The sequence below is a fragment of the Lepeophtheirus salmonis genome, chromosome 6 (genome assembly GCF_016086655.4).
Source record: "Lepeophtheirus salmonis chromosome 6, UVic_Lsal_1.4, whole genome shotgun sequence".
NCBI lineage: Eukaryota > Metazoa > Arthropoda > Copepoda > Siphonostomatoida > Caligidae > Lepeophtheirus > Lepeophtheirus salmonis.
This window is the reverse complement of record NC_052136.2, coordinates 24,418,167-24,436,528: the sequence shown is the minus strand read 5'-3', so window position 1 is coordinate 24,436,528 and position 18,362 is coordinate 24,418,167. Positions and strand designations below refer to the sequence as shown.

The window sequence follows — 18,362 nt, the reverse complement described above, 5'->3', positions numbered from 1 at the left end:
GGAATCATTTTCTTGTGATATAAGCCTTGGCATTGGTTTTTTTAATTTAATAATACTTTTCAGCCATAGTTATCCTTTAAAATCCTGGATACAGAAATCAGCGGGATTAGTTAAACAGTCAATAAAAGGACTGTTTAATAGCCAATACAACTTTTTGCAAATATCTAAAGCTAGTGTCGTGGTAAAAACACAGGGTTTTGAACGATAATGATGGCTAAAAAACATTATTAAATTTGAAAAACCCAAGCTCAAAGCAAAGTTTATGTCACAAGAAAATGATGCCAGGGAATAATTTGAATTTTTCAACAGAAATTCTGACTTTCTCTTAGGGTATACAATTATAATAATTGGGTAAAGGGCGCCCTAGTGGCATTCTAGTACATCAAACCGTCCCACAGCCGCTACCTTTGAATCCAGTGTTTCAATAATACTACATACTAATAAATTTACATATTAATAGTTTTAGTAATTAAATTGGTAGGTAGAACAAATTGACACTAACTTTTAAAAAAATTCCATAGATTTAGCAGAGTTTTAAACACAAAAAGCTGTTTTTGACTTGAAATATAGGAATTTTCAATAAATAATTATAATAAATAAGAAGGTAATTTCTCATTTTGGAAAAAAAAATGTCATTAAGCACAATTTGGCTTTAAATTAACATTTGCTGTAACTTTTTTATGCAAATTATACAAGAGTTTAGAGTATTTGAGATAAGAATAATGGAATAATTCAATATTTCTTGTATAATCTATATATTAATGATGTAATTTTTAATAAAAAAATACTAAATGATACTTTAATATTCTGTGGCACATTATAAACTTTAAATATCCACAGTTATACTACTCGTAAATACGTTATAAATAAGTAATTAAATAAGATATCAAAATGAAATCATAGCATCATTTGTAATTGGTAATTAAAATGACTATAATTAAATCAGTCGTAAAGAAACGTAGAAATGATAACTTGTACAATCGACTTATACAAGTAGCAAGTTGTATACAATACATTTATATATCGTGAATAGAACGTAATTTCAAATCTGGGACGATAGTATTATACATCGATCTTTTTACCCGTTAGAGGCATAATTGTTTCTTTGTTTGCCCATGACTTTTTATTGCCTTCATATAATTAATCATTATTAGTATCGACGTATTGTAGACTAAGGAAATTATTATCGATATCTGAAGTGTGAGTCCATAAAATAAACTAAGTAGTAAAGGTGTATTGTGAACACAATAGTGCTTTTTCTTATGAATAGAAATCAGTTGTAATTTAGCCCAACCGGATATGGATGTTTTTGTTTAGGGAGAAAAACAACAAAAAGATTACCGATAAATCCGTCGGGTTTTTTTCTTCAAATTTACCCTTGAAACATTAAAAAATAAATAACACAAAAGCCCGAGAACGCCCATGTATAATTTTCGATATTTATATTTTTAAAGCAAAGCTCTTCATCCACTATGATTTTGAGACTTCCTAGAATTTTCACTTCGATAAATTTTAATGGATTTTCATTCGTTATTGCATCGAGTACAGAAGTGTTATATTTTATTGATAGCCGAAGGGGTCAGTTCTGGGATAATATTATTCAAGTTTTTAGTAATTGACAATCAATCATAAAAAGTTTTTTAACAAATCATTAAAAGACTATTTCACACTACTGTCATTGCTTTCAATCACAATTATTGTTCTTCACAGGTGGTTTAGTTACAAAAATCTTCGGATCAATTTTATTATTTTAGCGGTAATAATGGACGATTACTCTCACTTGCATATAAATTCATTGGCTTGTCACATGGGAGAAGTCTGAAACTTAGTTACTAAGTATATAAAATATATATATTCATACTATAGGTAAATCTTGAGGGATTAGTGAATCCTACGGTCCTAGCTATATTTTTATTTCCTTTACTCCTAGCTAAAGGGATTGAAGAATATAAAATTGGAAGAAATAATTAATGATAGCTAAACCGAATAATAATATGTTCTATCAACACACATCCTACTTCAAACTTTAGGTATCTTGTCTCTTTGAAAGAGGTTATGATCAAATTTTCCCTACTGAAATTACGTATTTAGTAAACGAGTCATTTCAGTTGTTGTAGTTACTTTAAACGAGCAATAAGGACCAGTCATAGAACTGACAAATTTTATTAGGACCGGACTGAGAGTCTTTTAGAACGATCATGTTATTAAAATAATTACACATTTCGAAAAAAAAAAAATAGATAAATGTTAAGTATAACAAGGCTTGAAGATGAAGAGAAATTAATTATATATGTATGTTTAGCTAGCATCTATCTTTATATAGTGCCATCATAAAGGGACGAAAAGAGCCTGACCTTGATGAAGTATATACATAATATGTATGCATAGGAGTAGTATAATCACAAGCTTTAATTTAACTTTGCATATGTATGTAATTTTTCATTGATCTTAATTGTCATGTGTTCTTTGTTCATCTTCTGTGATACATATTATATCTCAATTTTATAGTTTCTGGCGGCATCTTGGAATGTTTTGCATTTAAGCAATGAGAAAACGATACAGTCCTTAACATGGGTATATAATCTATCCCTTCCCACATTCTGTCCTGTCGTGTATAGTCTCTTTTATTAATACATGCTGGACCTTGACACGTTTTACGTGTTCTGAACGTTGATTAGTTGAATTAGAATTAGCTCTTGTTAAGCTGTTGTCAATAATTACCTACAATTATCTATATTAATTAAGCAAAGTTTATCTGCATTTATGTATGAGAAAGCCATATTACTTCTTCGCCATTTTTAAAATGAATTATTTATATATATTTGGTAATATTAAAGTCTACATAGTATATTATTCGATACCGTATTATATATTTCTTAGTAATATTTCATTAAAAGCTTAGCTATAAATGGATATTTCTATATGATAGCCAAAATTTCTTCATATAAATAATAAAATGGTCACTATATATATATATTATAAACGACGAGGGATTGTATTCATGTTCTTTTGCAAAATCAGCATAAATAAAGAATAACTTATTAGTTATTACTTTGTTTATTTATCAAAAAGAATACATTATGAAATAGCCATGACGTATCAAGCAAAATGAGGGAATCTATAGGTGGCAACACAATACATAGGGTAGTTTTATGTTAGTGAAGTAACGCTGAGGTGTACTTTAATTATGCTTACACATATTGCAATCAAAAAGTGCTGTTAGCTGTCATCCTTTGGGCGTTTTAAGACGTGTATCGGAGCCTTGACCTGAATTAGAAAATCAATAATTCACTGAACTGGAACGTTACTGTTTACTGAACCCCATTCTAAAGCCGTGAAAGAGCCATGAGTTGCGGATCCCCGATCTAGCTACAATATAATATATAGTCATATTGCATCAACTCGTTTCGGTGTATTACTTCATCATTGATCACATGAACATTAGGAGAACCACTACTCACTGCCATATGATACTACAATCATATGCTCTGATGCAATATACTTGCATTTTAATTGTATAGCTATATACATATTATATTGTGCCTACAAGGCTTTGAGCACATCCCTTCATGAAAAGGGACAGAAGTTGTAGCAAAAGATAGTTATAACTAATTTTTTCACTTTGATGTTCAAAATAATAACTCAGAGGATATCATCATCATTATGAAACTCTTAACTATCTTCAATGAGTTACTACTACCTATTACATTATAGCCTTATCTATCTATTGGTCAATACCAACTTTTATTTTTATAGGATAGTCTATTTTAATTATATTAATGACTTCGAAAAAACCATGAAATATTTCATCACGAAGAACGTCTTTTGGTAATTATATATTTAATGGTGGTCACACAATATAAAAAAAATAATATTTCAACACTCGTACAGCAAAATGGAATACATTTAAAAAAATACTATTAGTAATATATGTGCATAGTTAGGTTCTAGGTACAATAATTATTACTCCTTGAGGTGAATAAACTAATAACTGATTTCAGGGGTGTCGGTAAGGGGTGGGCTGGAAGGGATGTAGCCCTCCCCAATTAAGGAATCTTTGCTTTTTACTAGAAAATTTAATTTTTGGATTTTTATTTTTCAAAATTTAATTTCCTGTAAAACTAAGGATTTTTGAAATTGTTCTCCTAAAAAATTTAATATTTGAATTTTTTTTCGAACAAATTTAATTTTTTGTAAACAGCTGTGGATTTTTGAAATTTTTTTCTGAAAAATTAAACTTTTGAGAATAGCTATGGATTTTTGAAATTTTTCCCAAAAAATTTAACTTTTATAAATAGCTATGTATTTTTGGATTAAAAAAAATCCAAAAACCAAGTCTTCCCCAAAATATAACGTACATAATCGTTAATTTTATTAGCTCTTCCACCGATCTGTTACTTCCGTATTTAGGTAGCGTTCTTGGAACAATACAGATTTAAAGCAGCGGACTCTACGTATTATGAACTCAAAAAAGTTATAACATAGGATTTCAATTTTCATACTAATTTATATCAATCAAGGGTCTTTGTTTAAAATTTGTGTCATTTTGTACTCAGTCATTGATAAGATTGTCGATTCAATGTTCATAATAATTAATAAATATTTCGAACATGAGCATTAACAGTTGGCAACAAGAAAAATACAGAAGATTAGTCACTATATGTTTTTTTTCTTCAAATGTTTCGTGTCCCTTTTGACAGACGAGGTTGAGAGTGAATAAAAAAGCTAGTCCTTGTTCATGTAACAGTGTGAAAGGAATTTATATTAAGTATGATTAATTTTTCGTTCATTAACAAAAAGGTAAAAATACTCAAAAATTATGTAATTGATAAATAAAAACTAATTACATATTTGTAGCCGTGCATCAAGTTGTAATACTTAAATTAGAAATGAAACAAAAATGTGTTTTTTTTTAATTTACAAATTTGTTGCCTTGTAAGTTATGTTATCCAAGAATGAGGACAGATAAATTAACTATTTCATTTTGTGTGGTGAATGAGTCATTATTTTGAGCTCTCTTTTTTTTATGCAACTTATTCATGTAAAATATGGCTTACACTGTAATCACCTGTATGAATCCATCCATATCAATACGTGAGTTTTCAATATCAGGAAATTCAATTATTAAATAATATCAATTTTTTTTTCTTTATTTTGCAATTCAAAGTCTAAATCATGTGTACTTTATTTCAAAGTAAATTCCGCGCCCACGTAAAATGTATATTCATACCTTATTTGAGTGAGTTATTAATATATTCATGGAATCATTTCATTCCCTATGAATTACTTCTTAACAATCGAGGTAGTGACTATTGATGTATCAGTCAAAAAACATTGACGTCTAAACCTAATTTTTACGGACGCGTCCGACTCAGACGGAGACGCCGTTCTATAGATAATGTAGTTACCTTTATTGTGTCACAGGGGCGTCCGCAGGATTATATATATATTTTTTAATTCAACATTATATAATTTGGTCCTCTACTGCAAACACATTCTGGCCCCGGTTTACTGTTCAATGAATCAGAGAAAAGAAAAAGACAGATAGACAGCTGACAAATGAATAAACTGTATAACTTTGTGTTAGCAATGGAACACCCTGAGAACAATCTTTGATAAATGGTGTCATCATAGATCAAGTGACGTCATTATAATTACATCGTTTTAATAAGTATAATTTAGATTTTATTAGCGTATTTAAAAGATTCTAGCAGTTTTACTAAACAAATTCAAATGGAAAAGGAACATAATTTACTATAATATTAGTGATACAGATGATTTGTAGAAGGGTCTTTAAAATTTGGGTTGTATTTAATGAATTCATAGCAGGGACGAGAGAATGATTGATTGAATTTGAAATAGCTCAAAATAAGTTATGTACAGTTTCCTACTATAAAATCAAGAATAATCAACATCATTAACTTTATTGTACCTCGTAACCTTTCTTACAAAATGAAACAGGGGAAACAAAGTCTAAAATCAGTTGGCTGTAGTTATCCAATTATTCCCGACTATAGAATTCATATTTAATCGTTATTGGGAATGTTTCACAGTTTAACAAGAACTAATTCGAATTCAACAAATTAACATTCATATGAGGGAGGAACGCAGAAATATTCATAGCTGACAACAAAATACAATGTAAATTGTTGTGTTAGCGAGGTAACGCCGTAACAAGGACCAGTAATTATTAAAGGGGAAGCGATAGGACAGAACATGGGAAGATATGGATTTTAAGTCCCATGGACGAGACAAAACAGAAAATGGGAAGGGATGGAATTTAAATCCCATATTAATGACCGTATCGGTCTCTAAGTATAATATTTGTTGAGAGAGCTTTAAAATTTGGGAAGTTTACTTATTCTTAGAATCGGTCCCGTTCCACGTCCTGGACTTTAGGTTGGGACCTATTTTAAATCCCATAATAAGAACCGATACAACACAGGGCAACTGAAAGTCTGAAACCCGATATGCAAGATTAATAAGATGCCCCCCAGAAAGGTTTTTTACAGACATATATACAAGATCAGATTTATGGGGTAAGAGCCCCAGGTCCACTCTAGGTATAATTTTTTTAGGAATTCGAAAAGGCCATAATTAAAAGAGGTTTAAAAAAAGGAATACTTTTTTCCTGTAAAAAGGTCCCTTGAAAAAAAATGGTCCCACATTAATTTATAAAAAAGGTAAAATTATTTTTAAATCAAATTTTAAAAAAGGAATTACAAAAAAGTGCCTCGCACATTAATCCTTGCTCCCCGCCCTGCTCAAACTAAAACTAGCTTCGCATACAATGTATATGACAGTTTGGAGGCTCTTATTTTGTTTAAACTCTTTATTGATGTTTTTTTACGGTAATGAATTACGTCATCACAATGGTATCTTTAAAATATCAATAATTCGTATTTATTTGATGACAACTGTCTATTTCCTACTTATTTTAATCCCTCAATATTATTTTAATGTTGATTGATTAAACATTAATTAGTTATTGCTATGCTGTGAATAATTCCCACCTATTAAATGAAGAATAATCCATTATTTAGGAAAAATTACCTAAGTACTCTATAATTTCCTACCTTTTTTCTTTCTCTTTTTGGAGAAAAGGTTGAGAGATAGAAGGAAATTTGTCCAAGTGCCAAATTAAGGTGTAGTTCTTGAACAACTTCAATAAGAAATATATTTGTTACCAAAATCTTAGATCCTTTAATAATTTAGTCTCCCAAACCCATTCTTTTACAAATAGTATTCCTCTCATCACTAATTTGTCAATCTGTTAATTTTTTCTTAGTCACTTATTAGTGGATTAGCGATCAGCGGATGTTATTAGTGGAATGCCCACCTCTGGAAAAGACACAATAGGCTATTAGTGTTTTTTACCTGGTTATTTGTTTTGTAAACTCAGATTCTCGGCGCCATCTTCCAGCTATAAATATTTAGTTAGTTTTTTTATGTCCAATGAATTATGTACAGGACATAAATAGTATACTTTTTTGTCCTATACAATTATGAATTATGTATGGTAGACCCGTTGTATACTTGGTTGGTTGTTTACTAACCTTGGATATCGGCACCATCTTGTAGCCATGAATCTTTTGTTGATTTGTTCATTTCCTATTGGGTATTAGCAAGTATGTTTAATGATCTGGTTATTTTTCTCTCTTGTATATTTTAATTTTATATCAGACCATGTTCAAAATCATGCAGAGCCTTATTTTTATACTTAAACGTGAGACTCAGACACTCGTCTGCATTGCTCCCTCCTCTAAAAACCCTGCTTTTGCTTTTTGTGATTTTTTAATAACAAAAAAATATAAGATAATACCTGATTCAAGCTAACAAATCATTTAGGCATAATCTCTACTTAACATGACGTTTTGTGGAAGGAAGCCTCCTTTTGTACAATACTTACTTGGGTGCATACTTGGTAAACATGATTTATATCAATAGTACTTAACATTACTTCAAAAATATTGACATAGATTTAACATTTTTATGTTTTTCAACAACATATCTGTAAATAAAAGTATACATCCCCTGTTTCCTGTCAAATATACTTTCATAGGTATAAAAACACAAGTGTATATCTCTGAAGGATGTATTATTTGAATAATAATGACGGCTGTAAGTATGGACTATAGATACCCTTACCTCAGGTTCCTCTCATTTGCTCCCTGTATTCTTTTTTTTTTCGTATCATTTTTGATGATACCGTTAAATCTGGTCTAAGGGCCCCCTGTTTTAAGTGTGTCACTGAACAAAGCAACCCTATCCAGTTTTCAAATTTATAATTGTTATAAAATAGAAAAGTTGGTAGTTTAAGTTTTCATTTTTTTCATCCCTGACCACTTAATACAGGTATTTGAAGGGTATCTCTTTAAATCACTTAATTAGTGAAAAAGATATCAATTGTATGGAGTGTTTATGCTGAGCAAAAGCAAGGGATTTTTTAAGCCTAAAGTTAGTCAACCAAAACAATGGAAATTTAGTTTCTTATAAATCAATCACTTCAGATCTTGTATGCCATCATCCTATACCCCTATAAAAACTGATGAGTTCCAGAAAGAAAAATATAATCAAATTTACAATACAGTGAGGATCAAACATTCAAATCTTTGATTTATTAGTACTCCAATTTGAATGTTTTGGTCAACTACAACGACGTCAACTTCTTCACATCAACACTCTATGCTTTTTATCTCTATATAGAATTATGATTAATTTTAATAGCTATGAAAAGGATCCATTATTTCAGTAATCGATATCTATATTTTCTTTCTTTGACAATTCGTTATAGCAGCTGTACGATCTTATGATATATATTCATCTCATTTTCTCAATGTGCCCCCTTGTTTTCTTTTGTTTAACAATCATTTACAAAGATATCTCATTAAATTACTTTAGTAGTAGAAAAAGGATCCATTATATCACTACTAGATAATATGTTTATTTTCGTACTTGACAATTCATTGTAACAGCTGCTTGATCTTATATCATGGCTCTACTTCATTAATACAAAAGTTTTTGCAAATTTCAAATTATGAAAATTAATTGAAAGAAAAACTCGTTTATTATATTTTAGAAATTGAACCGATTAACTGTTTTTCATTAATTGCAAACCAATAAAAACTCAGGAGCTAACTTGCAATTAGTTTGATTTTTAAAAAAAATCGGTCAAACCTTTTTTATGCAATATTTTTCACTTCTCAACACATCCTAGCAACTAACTGGATTTACAAAAAAAAACATTTGCCTCAAGAACGTAATCACGCCCACTCCACTACTATTTGTACAGCCGTACATGATAAAAAAGGGAGTTAGGTTGTCACACCCTGTATATATATACTAGCGGTAGTACCCGGCATTGTTATGAATTATTTAGCGTCATCAAACAGACACATTTTGCTGTAACAATATAGAATATAACTCCCCAACAACTTGAGTACTTTAGCTCGTTACTAAATCTCATCACCTAAAACCTCTAAAGTCACAATCACTTTTTTAAATTTTATATAATGTACTTTCTTTTTCTCTTGTTTAATATGTGTTGAATTAAACGCATGCAAGATTTAATTAGTTTTTACATAACAGCGTTTCATATTTTATACATCTATTATACTTATACTGTAAATGTAACTGAATTATGATATGCATCATAGAACTATATTCTACTTCCTATGCTAGTAAAAAATCTAGTCGGGCTAGTGCAATGTGCCTTATATCTAACACGTTTGTCTACGTAATGCATCATATAAACAGACAATTTGGGTTCAAATGACTTAGAACCCTCATGTCAACTTTTCATACGTCGAATAGACATTGACAACAAATATTATGAGTAGTTTTTAAATATAATATATTTTTTTAAATTCTGGGCTAGTAAAAAAGTTGACTTGCCAATTTGGCTTGTGGCTTATTTTAATTATTGTCAAGCCTTGTGTATAATATATGTAAAAAAGGGATGTTAGTAAAGAAAAACTAAGAATTTAGCTATTACAAAAGAAAAAACGGTTGTGTGTGCTCTTCCTTCTTTTTTTTTAATTAGTAAATAATCGTGTGTGTTTAACATTTCCATCTATAAAAAAAAGAATTCTTGCCTAACATTGGTGTAAATTGGATTTAAAAATGCATAATAAAATAAATATATTTGAATTTATATATAACTAGCTAAGGATTCTCCGGCGTTGCTTGGGCTAAGGAGGGAGAGGGAAATCACATTGAAAATGGTCCAACTTAATTGAGAAAATATTCAAAAAATACTTCTATCTACTTATAATTATAAATATATATATAATCTTGTAACCTTAGTAGTAGTATTATGAATATAGAAAAAATAATGCTCTGTAAACTTGAAATAACAAAAAATTGTCTAGATGAGAAGTAAATTTTTATTTACTTCAAAAAATTCTCAAATCAAAATTCGCGAAGAAAATTGCAAAAAACTTTTTTCCAAAAAATAATTAATAGGATTTATTACAATTGTAAAAAAACACAAACTTACCACTATTTTTTCGTACTTGCAAAAAACAAAAAAGTTCTGAATAATACTGTTGTCGAAAAAATAACATTGCCTTATATGTATAACCTCTGCAAAAATCGACACCTGTCCCAGCTCAAAAAAGGGACCCATGCAAAATTTCAGCCTCCTAGGTTAAATGGTATAGGAATATTTAAAGGACATCTACACACACACACACTTAATCTCTCTTTTATATATATATATAAAGATTATTAAATTCTCCATGCACCCTCTATATATATAAATCCGGTGTGTTTTTTATCTAGCCCGATAATTTGTAATTGGTAGTATAAAGAACGAATTTTATTGTCCTTATTTAATTCCTGAGTAGTGAATATCCTTTTCTAAAGATATTCAATTATATTCCAGCTGATTGAACGTTCGTATGTGCTCATGAACGACCGAGCGTAACCCTGAGGATTTGTTGCAGAGTTATAATTCTAAGTCTTTGTTGGACTTAGGGTATAATTGGGGATTAAAATCGTAGTAATTCTAGCGAATACCCTATTTTATATTTTTTTCCCTTCCTCTCTTGTCACAGCTGATTGTAGCTGATCTAATGAAACGTCATTAACATTATTCTTTCTCTCCTGCAAAACATTCTTCAAATTATTAGGGTTACCATGTTGACATTCAGTTTCTTTTTATTTAACACACCCAATCCACACATGATTAACAACTTCGCCCACCTCTAATGTTATTTAAAATATTGAAGGTTCAAATCTTTATAGCAGTAATTAATTTTCTCCCTTCAAAATAATAAAACAGGAAGCTGATATTAACAAGTCTTAATTAATGTGTACCAAATGTCTTGCTCCCGCCTTCTCTTCGCGTTCTTACAAAGAAAAGAAACATATATAGAGTAGAATAGTTATGAAATGAAAGAGGGAATTGAATTCAAACAATCGTGTAATGAATGTCTTTAGGAATTAAAATATTCAATTTGCTTGATCTATTTATTTTATGACCTTATAATAATAATTGAAAATAAAGTTATTGTATGATCACGGCCCAGAGTATTAAGTATATCAGTCATTGAAATTCCATTTGATATATTATGCAATGGAGTAATTTGAAAGTGATAGCTATACATTATAGTATATAAAGCAATTTCTATCATTTTAAAAGTACCTTTGTGCAACCTCATCAGTGATTTCATATTAATATCCAATAGTAGACCTAATGTTGATTTATTTTATATATTTATTTGCACTAAAATGCATTGCATACTCTGAGTTCGTCATTGAACTGCTTGTGTCGTCTAAATAATGATTGATACCCATATACGAATAATTATCGTCAATTTCCAGATGTGGGTACTTGGACACGAGTTCATATTATGAAAAACTGCTAGATCACACAATCAAAGACTCGTGACTTGGACTCTTTAAAAGTTATTTTAATTTTTCACTGTACTTTTTTATTTTTAGAGGAATACTATTTGTAAACTGGACTCGATGAATATATTGAAAGACTTAGACTTGTGGCTGATTAATTAATAAATTCATTTCTATCAACACTATGATGAATCCTTTTGGAGTTGCTGCAAATCGCACTTCAAGTTCGCTAAAATCTCATCGTTACATTAATTGATAAATTTTAAGTATTCGAAAGGTATAAGGGGCCCAATTAGGTCTCATAAATCAAATAAAGGCTAACACTCTGGGTTTCTCAAATCATCCCAGAAATTTGAAAACAAAGTCCATAATTAACCAAAATATGTTCATATTGATTGTTTTCGATTTACTTTACAACTTTTTTCAAAAAATTAACTTATGAGATAAATTAAATTTAATATCATGACGCCCATAATTGATAACCATAATGAAAGGGCTTTATCAATAATTATTAATGAGCCACTAATGAAGGAAGTACTTGAAGTAATTAAGTATACGTTTCATTATTTTTGACATTATATTATCTTGATTTGAAATCCTTATCTATATTACTCGTATAAGCAAAATACATCAACAGTGAAATATAATCTCCTTCACGGACTTCCCGATAGTTGTTTTCATTTTTCCTATAACTGATTCTACTTTAGTTTATGATATTGTAAATATGTATAACATGTATTTACGTTTTCAACTTTGATGATTTGGTATCCTATTTCCCGGATATATAATGTTCTTTTGTTACATATCATATGATATTTGTGCGAATTATCAATCAAAATTATAGTCTCATGACTCGGAACATTTTTCACCAAAGTCGTTGAGTCATTCCATAATATATATAAACTATTCTTGCAATCCATTCAGCCTGGACCCCAGAACAACTCCTCTTCGTCATGAACGATTGAACTCGTTTTGAATATTACTCAGTATTAGGAACGTAGAAAATACCACTAGTCACTGTTGTGAAGCAATCGAAAAAAAGAAAAAGGAGAAATATCAACAATTTACCGGCTTTTGGGGGTAGACCCTTGAGTCATGTGATATTCTTGGGGTTTTGTACAAAATAGTTACAAAACTATAAAGAAAATTGTACAAGAAGTATAATTTTCTGGAAATAAGTTAAGGGAGGAATAAAGAGAGAGAGAAACGTACATGCACGCTCGGTCAAAAGGGGGCAGGTGGTGTAAGTCGGCCGGGAAAGTAGACTCTATGTTAGATAACAATAATAATAATAACGAGAAGAAAAAGGGGAAAAAAATATGTGAGCCGGTCTTAACTCAATGTATGTCTACTTTTTTATTTAGTAAAGTAGAGTTTGTTGTGTTAGCTGTGGGGGATCTTCAGTGTGACTAACGATTCGTGTTCAATATTTCCAATTATTGTTTGTTAAAGGAAAAATCAAGAGGATTCGCATAAATAAATAGGTAATACTAATGAAAAAGGGGCATGGGATGATTTTGTAGGCTATCATCCATTCCTTGCTTCCTGAATTAAAAAAAATGATGATTATTTTTCTCAAAAAGGAAGTTTCCATTATCAATTTGAGAAGGAGGAGGGGAATTCATTGAGTGCATTATTCCACCGGCCTCTTCACCAGCCGAGGGGGCTTTCTTTTATCGATTTCCCCTTTCGCATTTTTTTAATATCATTTGAATTTTGATACATCCTTTTAGTATTTCTATTGATATTGTAACTCCCTTTGTGATCATAGTGAGCTGTTAGTGAATTATTCTCTTATTTGCTAGATTCCAATAATATTCCTATAGCATCACTGCTAGCCCGTTTGACTTATTGATTTTACCTCTCAACATGGCCTCCAAATATGATACAACTTCATCCTTTGCACCCAGGGGTGAGTCCATTCCCTTAAAATCAAAACAAAGGAGCTACGCCCATTTACTCTTTCAAAAAGAGAGTACATGATTGCAGCCGCATTTCAAGTCATACTGAATACATATCTACCCCCCATACATCATGCTTTAGTCATAAGCTAATATAATCTTCTCATCTCATTTATTAAATATGCTTGGTGGTAAATCACTCAAAATAATAAAAGTTGTGATTTCTTTGTTCCATCAAACAGTTCACTTACATTTAAGAACTACGAAGCATTTTGTGAGGATTGTTGTTTTACTCTCCCAAGTTGAGTATACACACATGACTTTAAAAGTCTCCTCCTCTTCTTTTTAAAGCATGTACACTTCAAAGCCCCCATTTCTTCGTAAAAATCCTCATTTTTTATTCAAGAAGGAGAATAACAATTTGTTTTTTGTTAGAGTAAAGAAGAGGGCTGTTGTTCACTCTTGAGTTTCACTGAAATTACATTCAAATCCATAAAATATCAATCCGGATAGGAGAAAAATTAGCTTAGAAACAACTTTTGCATCGACAAAAATATTTTAATCTTTAAACGTTACTTCGTATAAAAACTAAATGATGCTAAAAAACACAAATATTGATACTCATTTTGTGTTAAAAATTCCATTGGATCTTCTGTTACAGAATTTATCACATTTGCTTATTATATTATAATGTTGGTTGAAGATTCACTCAATATTAATAGTATGCTTGGCAATCCCAACGTTGAGAATAATAATGATGTATCAATCCTTCTTCGCACTTAACAAAGAAAAATTACTCACTATATGAAATAAACGTACTTTGAAATTATTAGCAAATTGTGTAGGTGGTCGCTTATGTATTTCAGTGATATGGATTTCACTCCTGCCCCCCTCACCTTGAATATGAGCAACATTTTCGGTTGCTCATATCTCCGTACTTGACTGTACAATTATAGTAATTTGCAATGAAAAAGAAGGGCCTTTCCTTTCATATGCAGGAATGTATTTGTCTAGGTAGGGGGTATAGGATAGGGAGATCTCCTTAAATTTGTTATCTAATTGTTTATGTATTTATTTTTATTTTTTAGGTAAGTTATCACTGACAGATAAAATCATTATGGGGGAGCCTGAGGGGGGTTGACTGGAATATGTGTGTGTTGTACTCCTCTTAGTTCCATTATTTTATTTAAACATGATATATCGTCGATAAGGTAAGTTTATTTTGGGCAAGACAAGACAGCTCATTCTTAAGGTACATTATCAAAACTACCACTAGTTAGTTTTAATCATAGATTAACCTCTTTTTGACAGGTAGCTCCTTCCTCTCATATTTTTTTCTTAAAAGTGAGGATGATAACACTATACATTCAAATATGATCTCTTACCTTACTCTTGTAATGGGTTCCGTTAGATATATTTATTTATTAATGATTGTTCCTTTTCATTGATCTATTTATATATGTCATGTACAAGTTATAATCAAAGAAAGAGATGAATGTTTTCAAATGAAGAGTTTAGAGTACTTACGAGAAGGATATGTAGTGTTGTCATTATACAAATATTTTCGTATCGGTTCCCGTACCAATATAGGCGTCCGTACTTATCAATATTTTGACTAAAAATATAAAACGAAAATGTCGTTAAGATAAATTTACAGGTGTTTTTGCAGAATTTTTGTGTGGCGTGAGGTCTAGCCAAGAAAAAGGAAAATTTTGTTTGGAGTGGAATGGGGTAGAAACCTAAGAGATAAAAAACATAGTGAAAAAGTTGACACCGTTGTAGTTGACCAAAATATTCAAATTGCAGTGGTAATAAATACCCATGTATGTTAACAACATAGAGGGCGCCTCAAATATTTTTATCTTCCTCACTGTATTTTATATTTGATTATGTTTTTCTACATGGAACTATTCAGTTTTTATAGGGGTATAGGATGATGGCATCCAAGATTTGTATTGGATAAATAACAATTTCCTTTGCTTTGGTCAACTCACTTTCGTCTTCAACAAATTTATTTTGCTTAGCGTAAGCACTCTATGCATTTTATCTCTATATGGGTAATCATAAATTTGAGGGGTTATGTCATCGGTGGTTTAATTTATTTTGACTAGTAGAGTTGTAAGTACCGACATCAATATCAATTTAGTATAGTGCCTTTTTAAATGCGTTAAGATGGGTTCACGGAAGTGCTTACGCGCAATTTAGCATTTATTTCTTCTTCCTTTTTATAATTATTATTAATATCCCTATATCGTAACTTTTTAATTTTCCAAAAACAAAGATGAAGTCGAGAGGAATAGTAATAAAATAAAAAGGGAGAAATTATGCGTGCGAAATGAGTGCGGAAATAAATCAGTGAACTCACCTTTAGTATCCCAACACCACTGTACTATCCCAGGGGCAGGGGTGGGGTGGGCTGTAGGTGCTGTAGCCCCTCCCCCCAATTAAGGAATTTTGCTTTTTACTAGAATTTGTTTTGCTAAGGATGAAAAAATTATACAGCAAAAGAAAAAACTTAAATTTGAAATGTTTTACAAAAAAATAAAAACAATATATATTTCTGTGAATGGATGTTTGAAAATATATATAATTCTGCGGACGCCCCTGTAGCGGTATACTGAACAGCATTAAATCAGAGGATAATGCAATAATTGAATAAACCACAAATTGTCAATAAATTAATTGTTTAATTTTTGATTTTTTCAAATGAAAATTAATCATTGAGAAGTATTCTGCGTCACATTATAAAGTTCAAATGACCACGGTTATATTATTTCTGAATATATTATAAATGGCTTATTTTAATAGATCAAAATGAAATGGTAACATCAATCAATATAGTTGATAATTAACATGACTAATGATGTACTTAAGTAAAGTGTAATGAGACGTAGAAGTTATAATTTGTACAATCTGCATATACAAATTACAACTTTTACACAATATTAAAATAGTTTTATTAAAAATAAGTACATTATTTTTCCAATAGATAGATTTAGTAATGTGTATCTCGTGTTGTATCAGTGTGATATGTTTACGCTGGATGGCGTTAGAAAGATAACACTTCGTACTAAAAAACTTTAGTAATTGTTTGACTTAATGTTGTTTGTCCGCGCGTCAAAGATGGACATATTTTACGGTTTTTATTTGATAAAGGAAAACTCAAGCCAGGCGACTGAAAATCATAATAGTGTTAATGGTCCTAATACTGTAACAGCCAATCTCGCGTCGATTCCGTTCAAGTTGTTTTAATTTCAAAGATGTACCACGCTCTGAAAGGCCATATTCAATTAATATCCCACTATAAGCAAATATGCTTCTTGTAATAAATATTGTTTGCATAATGTCTATATTCCAATGTACAATTCTAATATCTCAATTTGTCATGTCCACAAGTTATCATCAAACATTTAATCTACCATTCTCACAAATATGAAACATCTTTAGAAGAGGAAGGGTATCTTTTATCATCATTTTCAATAGCAACTCCATCATTTTTTTAACATAGCCTCAAGTAATTGTATTTGGAAAATTAATTAATCATGATATATAATCTCTTTTTTTTTCTTTTTCTTTTTTTGATACATTCATTTCTTGCTGCCTTTTTAAAATATTATTATAATATGTAGAAATAAAGCTTCTTTCGGTCGTCTTACAGAGTTTGATAATATAACCAGTTTTCTTGAATGGAACCTAATGCATTTTTACAACTTCTTTGTATTTGTAGTAATTTACTTAATAACAATAAATATATTGAGCTTGAAAAAATTAATAGGACTCACCTTATTCATTTTTGTGGTCAATTAGAGTGTATCTCTTCTTCAGACGTTCTTTGAATAGTATACCTTATAGGGATGGATTTAAAAGTATTTATTTATGTTTTGAACCGGGTAAACGCAGGGTAATTGAGCTTTAGAACTGTGTATTTTAATACCAGCGATTAATTTGTAACTATATAGTCTTAATTACTAAGACCTTCAAAAGTGTAGAATAATAACTGATGAGGGATTAACAAATTTAGTTTTTTGAACGACGATAAAGCAAAAAGTTGCATGATAATATTGATCCATATCCACATTTGATTGGTTCTAGCGACCTTGGTGATTACTGATCGGGAGAGCGAATTTTTCTTTGGCCGTCACTTTTTGACAAAATATTCTTTTAAATACCAGGATCCATCCCAAATACTTCATTTGGTCATATTTAGCTAGGTAAATATCTAATACTTTTAGTTAACATTACAGAGTGCGACAGGAAAATTTTCCACGATCAAGAAGCAAAACCTTATTAAGTTTTTATTAGAAAGTATAATAAAAAATTTTACTGAAAAAACTTTTAGCAGTCAATCTTGGCAAGAATTATTCAATATTGCTGCCTCCAGACTCTATCACAGCTTCTACACGAGGTAGGAACTTGGTGCAGGTTGCAACAATATAATCGGCGGACATGTTTGCCAATTGCTCCTTGATTCTAGGCTTGAGCTCCTGTACATTTCTGTGGGATGTCTTCCCAAGCTGGCTTTCTAAGACGCTCCACACACAGAAGTCCAGGGGATTGAGATCAGGACTGGAAAGGGGCCAGAAGGTCTGGTCCCGTAAGTCAGCCAAG

At 30.5% G+C, this 18,362-nt stretch overlaps 1 protein-coding gene and 1 long non-coding RNA gene across 5 annotated transcripts in view; one reads left to right on the top strand and one right to left on the bottom strand.

The window, feature by feature from the left end:
• Window positions 1-18,362, top strand: part of sn (fascin domain-containing protein singed) — a 53,188-nt gene that overhangs the window by 9,190 nt on the left and 25,636 nt on the right. Inside the window, exons 1-2 of one of the 4 annotated variants that reach the window (XM_071889615.1) lie at window positions 13,596-14,768; window positions 14,843-14,965. The exons of 1 other annotated variant lie outside the window; for it this stretch is intronic. Coding sequence is in view for 1 of the 3 variants with exons in the window: in XM_040715841.2 (XP_040571775.1) it covers window positions 13,723-13,765 (43 nt within the window). In the remaining 2 variants the exon portion in view is untranslated. Of the gene's footprint in view, window positions 1-13,136; window positions 13,338-13,481; window positions 14,769-14,842; window positions 14,966-18,362 lie in introns of those variants that run through there. 2 more of the 4 variants (XM_040715842.2, XM_040715841.2) reach the window with 2 other exon arrangements.
• Window positions 12,408-12,963, bottom strand: LOC121120973 (uncharacterized). Its single transcript, XR_005865294.2, has 2 exons — window positions 12,597-12,963; window positions 12,408-12,545 (listed from the first exon to the last, which is right to left on the bottom strand). It is a non-coding gene; the product is annotated as an uncharacterized lncRNA (long non-coding RNA).